The 12,183-nt window shown below is 41.7% G+C and overlaps 1 protein-coding gene across 10 annotated transcripts in view; it reads left to right on the forward strand.

The window, feature by feature from the left end:
- Nucleotides 1–12,183, forward strand: part of LOC121514718 (unconventional myosin-IXAa-like) — a 228,594-nt gene that overhangs the window by 61,016 nt on the left and 155,395 nt on the right. For all 10 annotated transcript variants that reach the window (XM_041794962.1, XM_041794964.1, XM_041794966.1 and 7 more), the window contains exon 2: nt 3,164–4,133. In XM_041794962.1, coding sequence (XP_041650896.1) covers nt 3,231–4,133 — 903 coding nt within the window. In that variant the 5' untranslated portion in view covers nt 3,164–3,230. The remainder of the gene's footprint in view (nt 1–3,163; nt 4,134–12,183) is intronic.

A 12,183-nucleotide genomic window follows, 5' to 3' on the forward strand; every position in this document is an offset into this window, starting at 1 on the left:
GCTGACAGAGACACTGTTTTAAATGAGAATAAGATTCAATTTAGAAGAGGCTTAAAGATCATCAAACTATACTACAATGTAGTCATAATCTCCATAAATGTTTGTTGTTCAAGGACGTTTTAGCCCTAGTTCTGCCTTTCAACAGTGGTTCCCCATAAGAGGCCATGTAGAAAGAAAGAACAGGACCTTTTTGTTGTGATGATATGCAAAACAAAAGGAAACTTAGAAAATATGGGGGAGAAAATAGGATAAAGTGCACTGAGTCAGAAAAGTAAGATTAAGAAAGGGAGTTACAACACACAGCGACTTTGGCGGATTAAGCCTTCACGGAGGTGGTCATGGTTTTGACCTACATTTAAACAGAGTTCTTATTTGAACTATTTGGTGTTGTGATCCATTTTTGTGGCATTATGCCCAGGAAGACTGTTCAATCATTCACCTGCATGCTGTAAATACATACTGGTTCTTTGGTACAGTTTATTTGTATTTAAGTATGCCATAGTATCATTTACTTGGCTTAATATCCAAGATCAGAGCACTATTAAAATAAAGCGGTCAAAATTAATGGTTAAATCCATCTTGCTTTATAATACAGCCCAATTAGCCTCTCATTGAGACTTGCTTTATTTTTCAAAAAGTGCACCAACACCAGGCTTAAATCGGACTGGGCTTTTAAATGAGGTTTTATGGTACATTTAATGACAGAGTGCAAGCATTTTTTTTTTTAGATATGATTGTAGATGAAGCAATGAGAGTCCATGGGGTCTAATCTATAAATGATGCAAATGCACTGAATGAGGCCTGGAGTTGGCGTACGCCACTTCCCATGCAAACTATGTGATCTATAAAAAACAGACTGGGGAGTAAAACGCGCACAAATTCTGACCCATGCGTACAAATGTTTTGGAGGCCGACGTGAGGTTTTGAGTTGAAGCCATTTTTGTCTGCTCTACATGGATTCATCTTTGCCCTCTTGTCACTGAGCACATCTTTATCACCTGCATGTATTTTATCATATACTTGAGCTAAGTGTGTAAATGGAGCCTGGACAGCTCTTACACAATCAGAATACCTTCTCATAATCTGTCATAGTTCATGCTGAGCTCACCAGAATAAAAACAGAGTAGATAAATAAAAGCTTTTGTATATTGATCGAACTTCTCTTTATTAATAATGGCTGGATAGCTCTATGGTTTACATTGCTGACTATTGTATGGGGGGTTGGGGATTAAAATCCCAGTCAGAGCTAAAGTGTCCAGTGTGGGCCCTTGGGCAAGGTCCAGGAACATCAGTCCTAGTTGTAAGTCGCTTTGGATAAAAGTGTCTGCTAAATGAAATTGTAAATTGTAATAACCCGTAGTGATCAATTACAACTCTCTCTTCATAATATCCTGTATTGAAGGAGTGATCTAAGGTGCCTTTCCCACCAGGGTCCCTGTCCCAGATCTGAGTGCACTTGAGCCCAAAGTCTGGTTTGTTTTGGTCAGTGTGAATGCAAATGAACCGTGCCCGGGCCCACTCGGGCAGTTTATCTCCGGTGCAATTCAAGTGGATTCTGGCACAATTTGGATGAGATATGAATGCAACTGTGCCTGGATAAGGGACAGAGTGTTGTATCAGCTTTAAGATGTCATCATAAAAACGTAACTTCGTTCCCTAGCACTGTAGTTTGTTCACATTTTTTCTCAATAGAAGGTGTAAATCATCAGAATCAAGTCAATAAACGGTCTGTTATGACTTACCTAACAGATGAACACAAGTTGGACTCTGTAAGAAGAGATGCAAAGGCAATAAAAGTCTCCTGTCACATTAAAAACTGCTTTTTCGGTGCAGTGTGAGACCATTTAATCCTCTGAGCTGCATATAGATATGAAGATATGAAAAGCGACATTGCTGACATCTTAAAAAGTGATTTTGTAACATCCATGGTAGCAGGATGGACTTTTTAGCCGGGTTAAAACATAAACATTCCTCCCTTAGGTCATGACCAGAGTGGTTGCCATGGTAGCTTCCCCTTCTTTCTCCTCGTTGCGCCACGGTTCGAAACAACTGGGTCTAGTGTGAAAGTGCCCTAACATTTAGAGGGGGCCCTTTTTCAAATCAATAAGAACCAGAAACGAAGTCTGAAGTCCCTGTTACCTATGGCAGTAGATATCTTCTCTTCTGATATTTTTGAGAATTGGCAGAGTGGTGATATTGCTCTGTTGGTCTGATGGAATTTTAACCCTGAAATCTATTCCTGTTACCCTTAAGAAGGGAAAGAAACACCTCATTGTAAAAGAGCTTTTTTTTAAAAAAAAATAAATAAATAATAATAATAATAAATAAATAAATATCCATTTTTATTGACTCAGGAATGGACAGTTGTGATTTATTTTTACAATGATCAAAGTTCACTTAAAAAATCTTAATTTTTGCATCAAACAATAAACATAAGTTTAGTATATCAACTACAGTATCGTGTAGTTGCAGTTGTAGTCTCTTTGCACTGCCATAATCAATCCTAATTAATAAAATGCCTAATAGCCATTCACAATTCATCCTTTCAACATCATATTTAAACCTTTGTAGTGTGTAAAACTGGCTCTGTGTCTATGTGTGTTTTTGTGTGTCTAAAGAGAGAGAGAGGGAGAATGGAGTGCTGTGTTCAGTATCAACAGGGAAGCGGTGAATTACACCATTGTGCTCTCATTACAGCCACTTTTGTGTGGAAGGTGGCAGCTGTTAATCTTGGCGCACGGCTAGAGCCTTTGGATTATCACATGAGTACACTCACAGACTCACATACACAGTCACTCACTCACTCAGTCAGGGTTTGTGTCTCTGATAAGCTGGCCTGTAGCCTTTAAATTCATGAAGCAGCTTCTGTTCCTCATTGTTTTGAACGTCTATCAGCTCTTGTCTCTCTTTTTGACTCGTCTCGTGCTCTTCTTTTGTGGTGTTTATCACAGTGGTTCCCTTTACGATAAAACACAGACAGCCTATTGAGTGGTTCCTCTCTGTAATGGGACAGATGAAATCACCATGACTCCGCTGACCCTGCTGTGACTCAGTAAGCTGGAAAAGCCCGCCGCTCTGAAGACGTGAACTGATCTTTGGAATTATGTTTTGCTCCCTTGATGCTATGTTTTATATCTTCATTTTCCTCTCTTTCTTTTTCCAGTTGGGATGTCCTGAGTCAGTCCTCCGGGCCCAGAGAGCGGTGTGCTGATGGGACCTGCTGCGCCACCATGAGCTTACAAGATGGCGGCTGCAGCTACGCCAGCAGCGCCAACATGGCCACCGCTTGTGGCAGCATGCGGCGGCGCCTGGAGGACCAGGACTTCAGCCTGCGCGTCTATCCGGGAGCCCTGGCTGAGGGAACCATCTACTGTCCTGTCAGCGCCCGCAAGAACACCACGGCTGCTGAAGCCATCGAGGTTCTCATCCAGCGGCTGTGCCTGGAGCGAACCAAATGCTACGTGCTAGCTGAGGTGAAGGAATTTGGCGGGGAGGAATGGATCCTCAACCCCAGCGACTGCCCCGTTCAGCGGATGATGCTGTGGCCTCGGACTGCCCTGGAGAACCGCAGCGGTCTGGGTAGTGGCGAGGACTACCGCTTCCTCCTGCGAGAGAAGAACCTGGATGGATCTATTCATTACGGCGGCAGCCTGCAGATGTGGCTGCGGGTGACTGAGGAGCGTCGGCGCATGGTGGAACGAGGGTTCCTCCCCCAGCCCACAGGGAGCGACCCTCCGTCCGACCTCTGCACTCTCCCGGAGCTAACAGAGCGCACTCTTTTGGAAAGCCTTCGTGCACGTTTCCGCCAGGAGAAGATCTACACTTACGTTGGGAGTATTCTTATTGTGATTAACCCTTTCCAGTTCCTGCCAATCTACAACCCAAAGTACGTCAAATTATATGACAACCACGCTTTAGGGAAGTTGGAGCCACACATTTATGCTGTGGCAGATGTGGCTTATCATGCTATGCTACAGCGGCGGAAGAACCAGTGCATCGTCATCTCTGGTGAGAGCGGGTCAGGGAAGACCCAGAGTACCAACTTCCTCATTCATCATCTGACGGCGCTCAGCCAGAAGGGATTCGCCAGCGGGGTGGAGCAGATCATCCTGGGAGCCGGCCCTGTGCTGGAGGTAAGGAACTCACGTGACAAATCCAGCTGTGTTAAGGAAATGTTGCTGAAGTTGTGCTGACTAAGCCTTTCAGCGGTTGGGTTTTCAGGTAGATGGTTCTAAGACTGAGCAGTAGATATTCATGAAATTTGGTTCTGAATTAAGCTCTGAGTGTTTCATTTATCCAGTCAATTATTTTACTCTTTTACTTTAAGTTTTCTCTTACACCAAATTTTCTCTCTTTCATCCTCTTCTGAATCTTTGGTGACGTGGATGTGAAGGATGTATGTCAACAACAATAGACCCTATCAAAGTTTATGTTGGCTGTTTGCCCTTTGAGTGAAGTGTACCTGTCTTTAAGGCCATCTAATCAAAGCTAGTTGCCCTCTTTTACTTCCTGAACTTTCACTTAAACTAACTCTTTTTCTGAGTTCATCATGCAGAATCATCGAGAAAAACTTGCGACTTGATTTGATCTGTTGTTTCTTCCCTAGAAAAAGACCATTAACACTGAAGAAGTGTGATTTTTATCTGAACAACCTGGTTGGAGATCTATTCTGTTGTTACTACCAATAAGAGAAGATCATATTTTACCGTACAAGTCCTCAGTAACAATTCAGTACTCTGTATTTAAAGTCAGTCGTAAATAGAATACCTTTAACTTTTATTTGAGTTGATTCTTAAACCATTACTTTTACTTAAGTCAATTTTGACCAGAGTAACTTTTACTTGAGTGTCATGTACAAGATGGGTTTGTAACCAGTCAGATGGAACTAAACATCCTATAATTTCTTGAGTTGCTCTTTCATATTCACAAAGCTGGAGTTTTTAAGATGCACTTGCTCGCTCTAATCAAGCTGACTGTACTTCACATGGACTGGATCAGACACTCCAGCTGTTGGAAGGAAGTGACAAAAGCCAGATGAAATCTGGAGGAGTCAGCAGGTTATTTCTCCGCTGTTGGAATGTCAGCTCATGAAACGAGGCATGAAAAGGGATAAAGAAATATCTCTTTGAAGCTTGAATCCCTCGACATACAGACCAAACCTATATTTAGCCCAGCTCTAGCACATATGACTCTTATGTGTATTATTTGACCCAGAAACTGGGTTTTCTCCAGCTCCCAATCTCTGCTTTGATGGAAAAGAAAAAAACCCTAATGGAATGCCATCTAATCCGGCCTGGATTATAGATCAATAAAGGATTATGGATTATGGAATTTCATTGGGAATTTTCATGTTTTGGGAAGGTCCCCCCAAGGACAACATGTGCTCTACAGACGTATGAATATGACTCAGTGAGCTTTCAGCTTGTTTGTTGTTTTCTGGCAGCCATTTTGTTCTGCACGCACTCAGCTTCCTGTCAGGATGTATGGGGATGTCATGTCAACACGCAGCTGTGCGTGTTGACACCATGTGGGTCCCATGTGGAGGCCTGTACAGTAAAACAGGGCTGTTACACTCAGATGGATATATGGTTTGTCATCTGGAAATCATGAATCACCTTTAAGACCTCCTACAGTCTTCAGGGGTCAACAGTTTTACTGAAGCTGCTTTTGTGTTTACACCGTTGACTGTATATTAAGATGGACAGCACAACAGCAGCCTGGGAGTGACTCCAAAAGACTTAGAGCTCCCCCTGCTGAGTGGTTGCATGGATCATTAACCCCGCCTCCTCCATATCAAATAGGATATGGGTCAAACTACAAAATTTTGAGTAAGCAAAGAGCTCCAATATTTGGTTATTTCCTGCTAATAATAACAAAACAACTCCTGCACACTTTCTGGATTGCACAAATGGAAAATTAGCAAACATTTTGACAACCTTACATCTGTCTATAAAACCGTCTTTAATGCAAAATTTCCAGGCAACAGAAGCTGTGGAGCCACATGTCCATTTCACGTCCCCTGCTATGCCATACATCCTAGAAATCTCTTTGAAAACAACAAACAAGACGTGTTACTGGTGTCAGAAATGATAAATGCTGTTTTCTTCGTGCACTCCACATAGCTGCGGTTGAACCTGACCGTCACGTGTCTCATGGTTGCACTTCTCTGCAGGAGACGATTTGACTCCCGTGACTGAATACCTGTCAGAGGAGCCCGAGGCGACAGTGCTGGGAGGCTTGTTTTTGATAATAACACAGATAGAGGAACATTACTCTCTGAGGAACTGGATAGTGTATCGTGGTGGTGGTGGCGGCTTTGTGTGCTGTGTGTGGGAGCATGACTGTGTCCCGTGTTATCACTTCCCCATCAATCACCTGTCTGAACGAGGTGTGAGAAACAAGGTGCTGGTTTGAATGGCAGAGAAAAACACGCAAAGGACACCAGGACTCCATCTTTCTCTTCAAGTTTGGTAGTTTTAGTCTTTCCTTTTTTTCCCCCTTATAATTTCTCGGTCATAGAAAATAGAGCGAGAGCTCTATTTACAGGGGGAAAAACTACTGAGTACTCCGGTGTTTGCTTTCATTACAACCAGGTATAGTTTGAGAATAAGTCATCTATGATATTGCCTAGCTTTGGAAGCTTTTCCAGATATTATGGGAACACGACTACTTATTAAAAATATGGTTTATTGGGTGTTTTAATTCTCCTAAGTCTCGGCCAAACTCTCAAATCACTTTCTGATTAGGTTTATATCAAACAAGTAATAGCAAGTTAACAATGAGGCTTGGCACAGTGCATCAAATCACTCACTTAATGTTTTTCCACTGTTTTAGTGTTGTTCTCTGTGTCTTTCAACAGGGCTAGTGCCAGCGTATTCATTTTACTTCATTTTATGATCACTACTCAGTGTTTCCCATCAATTACCTAAACCAGTGGCTCTGACCTGCGGGGTTTGGACCCAAAAGTGGGTCACAGAGCTGTTCTCAGTGGGTCGTGAAGATGTCAGTTAGAAAAGCCAATCACAGCTCTTTCTCTTAACACATCGGTCCATTTAAATATGATGTACTTCTTGCTAATCCCTGCTTGCATTGATTCTGCTGGTGGCAAATCTTGACCTCCTCCACCCCAACCTCCTCCGTTATGAAGCTTGTTACACCCTCATATTGAGATTCAGGCTACTATTGACTAATTGCTTTTGAACTAATTTTATTCTGTTAAGTTTTTAGTTCCCCATTATCTTCAGAAAACAGCTAAAAATGTACACCTTATCTGCATGGTAGTGCAGAGGTTAACGCTTTTGCCTCATGGTAGGAAGGGTCCTGGTTTGAGTCCCGGCTGGGGTCTTTCTGTGCAAAGTTTTCTATGCAGGTTCTCCAGTCTCTCCCTCTAGACCAAAAAACAAGCTTGTTAGGGTTAGGGCTAAGCTTGTTAGGTTGTTTGGTGGCTCTAAATTGCCCATATGTGTGAGTGTGAGCATGCCTGGTTGGTTGTTTCTGTGTGTCAGCCCTGTGGTTCACTGGTGATCAGACAAGGGTGTAGGAGTGGGAGTCACTAGCGGCCCCAAGATATGATATTATCACGATACTTGGATAACAATACGATATTATTGCAATTTTAAAAATTTTAGAAGACAATAGTATTTTGATGCCATATATTGCATTCTATACCACTTTGAACTGTTCAGCTGATTTGGCTTTAGCCTTGCCTTCATCAGCTATTGCTATCACTGGGTGGTGCTGAGTGAGGCGAGCCTTCATGTTTATATATTTTGTATTTATGGGCACACCTTGCAGACCCCAATGTGCCATATCCATCTTGTTCATGCTCTGCTTGTTATAAAACCCAAAATAGGCCCATGCGTTTGCAACAGTGCAAACCTGATGTCCTCCTCTGGAGCTGCCATATTTGTTGTACTAACTTTCTCCTGCTCTATTGCCGCTGCCTCTGCAGACCTGATTGGACAAAGGGCCAATGAGAACTACTGACCTGGACCATGGCACACAGTCATAGTCAAATTTTTATCACTATAGTCTAATTTTCCCTCTAATGTTACATTTTCATAAAGTTAACATCCTGAGCCGTGCTGTGCAGATGAACGCTCTCCACTGTGGGACTGAGTTTCTGACAAGCTTAGAAGAAGAATAAAAATAATTCTCCTTTAACTAGTGACAAAAAGAATAAAAGTCAAAATGAATTTTAGAGGAAGTTTCAGCACTTCTTGTTAGATTTATTCAAAGGATGCATGCATGAGTAGCACTAAATTAAAAACACTGCAGGCTTTTTCACAGAAAGGAGAAATGACTACATTTCCATTAATATAGTCAGTAACTTCATTGCTTTTGTATATTTTTCATTTTTTCATCATATCTGACTGAAGAATTTAATGTAACCAGACATGCCAAAGCCTCATCATCACACCATGTGAACTAGTGACTCACATACAACTGTTCACACATTATAACCATCATGTAAATAACAGGTTTCCTGTGCTGGAGCTTTTCCAGAAACATCTTTACATGACGCCTGTGTTAATGTACTGTTTGCATGATTTCAGCATCCTGCGATGGACAGCTGGATGCAGAGACATAACGTGCTGCTGCTGCGAGCGCCACAGGGCCTGACGTGTTTCTGTGGAGCAGCAGCTCTCTGGGGTAAAAAGTTTGCCGTCAGCCAAAAAACGAAGCAGCTGAGTTCAACCCACTGAATGTTTTGGTTTCCACAACTTGTAATGCCAATTACAGAATGATTTGCTTCGGTCAGATGCTGCCACGGCTTCTCTGACGCTTTGTGAAAGTTTGAATGTCAGCCTCAGGCAGAGTCGGGCTGAGAATGTGAGTTCAGTAAGACTAATTAGATGATTTCAAATGCATGAAGGAGTATTAAAATTCTGACCAATTTTCTGGTTTTCTAATTTGTTAAATCATTTCGGCTCCATCTTTTCTCCCTGCAGAAAGCTGCAAGCTTCATATATGATCCTCCATCTGCACACCAACCTTCAAAACGCTGACATTATTTGAGTGGTTAAAGCAACACACTCATAGTAGTAAATACAGGAGTTTTTTAAAGCTGCTTTTTCATGTCAATATCACTTTCTCCCTTTCTGGTGTAACTCTGGTAATATATTGACTTTAACAGCGGGTTTCCACCAATCAGCCCAGTTAAGTTCGGCACGGTTTTTTGATTTGGTACAATAAACCCTGATCTATGTTGTGTTTTCAAAGCCAATCCTGGCCTTTCTTGGCAAAAGGGGGGCCAACTCCTTATTAAAGTACATATAAATATATACAACTTCACTACTGTCCCTGTTGCTGTAATGGCCAGGCGGCTGAACACTTTTGCCCATATGGTGAATATTGAACCATTAGTCTGAATGGGGATCCAGCCTCCATATAAGGATTTAAATATTTTTAGGGCCCAAATTATTGCCCAGCAGTGTGTCAGTCTCTGGGGCTGATAGCAAACCTTTTAGGGTTTCAACTGTTACCAGCAGTAGTGATTAACCCTTTTAAGTGACATATTTTACCCTTTTAAGACAAGTATGTGTTGGTCTCAGAGGTCCCTGAGACATGCCTGTGAGGTCTGCTGCTGAAAAAATACTCCAGTATTGGATTTTTCATGTCTAAAACCCTCTCTGTCTCAGCTTCTGCGTCTGTGGCTTTAAATGTTATTGAGCTGTCTGACCCCTCCCCTGACTCCGCCTCTCTCAGGAAATGGATGTGGTTAAATTGATGTGGCTCTCCTGGTCCTCCTATCAGCTGACAGGAGAGCAGGGCGGGACTTTCTTCCAAGCAGGGAGGGCCAACCGAACCTGGGGGCGGTGCTAACTCCTCACATGACATCATGAGGGGAAAATCTGAGAACAGCTTGTTTCAGTGCACATTTTCTGAAGGGTGGAGAAAGAGAGAGGGGTGGGGGGGGTTTCTGATTCTTGGAGGGATTGTGGACTGGCCAGGGGCACACATGTTTGTTAGAAAAGCCTGAAAAGGTGTATTTTGCATAATAAGTGACCTTTAAGAGGTCCTTTAAAATCCTAACGCATTTGTTCTTAAGGACAAAAAAGGCCAGCTTCCTAAAATATTATATTGTGTATTTTTTCCACTTTGAACCAGTCAATCTTTAAAACTTCTTCAGTCTGAACTACACATATCAAATATTCAGTATATTTTGGAGATTTTAACCCTTTAAAGGCCAGTATGTTTACATAATGCCACTGTTTTTTATAGAACAAAATAACAAAAACTCAAATACTCACACATTTTTACACACACCATTTAGTGAGACGCTAATAATTTCAGTAGGAAGGCACTGTTGCAGAATGCAGTGAGAAGAGTGAAATTTTGTGGCATGCTTTAAATGGCAGAAAGTAGCATCACCTAGTGGACAAATGTGAATATTAAAAATTGAAAGCTTGTAGTCCAAAATGAAATCTTAACATAAAGGAATGCATTAGTTTATGTTAAGATAAATGTTTGATGTTTGGTTTTCAATGGGACATCTTTTGTCCGTAGGAACAAATGTGTCGGTTTTTGTGTCGCGTAGCCATTTTAGGCTAATGTAACGAACTGAGACAATAATTCTAAAAAAAAAAAAATGTAAAAATGAGTGTCATCTTGCAAATTTGAGCTTTATTCATTCAACACAGCCAAAATGTCTTGAAAATAAAAACTGAATGGCACAAAAGGTCCCTAGGATCTCTTAAGGGTTAAATGACTACTAGCCAAAACTGTCTTTTCTGTTTGTTCCTGTTGTCTGATAGAAACATGAGAAGCAAGAAAGGAGTAGGAGTTAGGAGACAATGGCTGAGGGCAGCTCATTCAGACCACTTAAAAGCAGATCATTTTTAATTGGCATTAATTAAAGTTGAATGATTTTACATTGGCTGCAGAGAGGATGCAGGATTGCTTCTCTTTCTCCTAACACTGTTTACATTCCTACACATCACCAATGCAAGCTGAAAGCTCAGTGGATTATAGACGACAGAAGTGGAACACTTTAGATTATTAAACTTACAGGTTCTTTATAAAGATAAAGAATCTCAGGCCTAGAGGTAAGGCCCCACCCCACCCAGAGACTAGAAGGTTATGCAGACTGTTGTAGCTACTGTTATTACCTATACCAAGTTTTTCCAAGGTTCAAGCCATCACAACCCAACGACTTTGATTTCCACTGAAGGCTGGTGCTAGCTTTGATTAAGTTAATTCTCAATCTGGTCCTGACCTTGAGCTTTGGTTTTATAAGCAGAGAAGAAGCCACTTTACCTCCATTACATAGGCTTTCTTCAAATGCTTGACCCCTCTGGCTTTCAGCAGCTGTCTGGTCTGATACAACGCATCTGTAAGTGTGACTTCAGCTCTTTTGCCTTCCTGTGGCTGGTAGAGCCTGTTTTGTATTTTATCATGGCATAGAGGGCTAGTGTCAGGGTAGAGCCCCCCCCATGTCACTATAATATGTACTGCAGAAATAAATGAATACTGTAGCAAAGACATTATGAAAACTCTTGGCGACCCCCAAAAAAACTCCTGACCCGTCTTATGGTCCTGACCCAGACTTTGGGGATGTATGCTATATACAACCCAGCTTAAAAAAAGCTGAATAATCCTTTAATGTGTCAATTTTGGTTGTTTTCTTGAGATTCTGAGACATTAAGAAATTATCATGGGAAAAACAGCTTTTTTATTTCTCAATAAGATATAAATAGATTATAGTCAGAGGAAAAACAGCCAAAATGTAGCTCCATGACACACTATTGGGTCTCGACCCACCAGTTGAGAAACACTACTTTAAACTGTTTAAGCCATGCTGTGCAGCAAAGACCATCAAATCAGTAACGCTAAATAAGTAAACTGTGGAGAGTGTTGCACAACTTTGTAGGAAACGAGGTCAGCGTGTGTCAGCTGTTGGCTCTAAAATTGTATTTATGTCTTTAATCCAGGGACAGTAGACGTCCAGACTTTGACATCAGCTCTGCAGCAGCCTGATGAAACAAAGTCTGGAGTAAAAAGGGAAAATATTTCTCAGGATGAGCGATGTCTAGCTGGCAGGAGTCGATGTGCTTGGATGTCGATTTGAGAACATTTGTGTAAACGCCCGTAAGACTCAGATCAGTCATTCTTTTTGGATTCACTTAAGAAGCTTACAGCTGACTGCATGAATGGAGGAGGGAGGGGAACCTGCAGGCCACT

This window comes from Cheilinus undulatus, linkage group 9 (assembly GCF_018320785.1).
Source record: "Cheilinus undulatus linkage group 9, ASM1832078v1, whole genome shotgun sequence".
Lineage (NCBI taxonomy): Eukaryota > Metazoa > Chordata > Actinopteri > Labriformes > Labridae > Cheilinus > Cheilinus undulatus.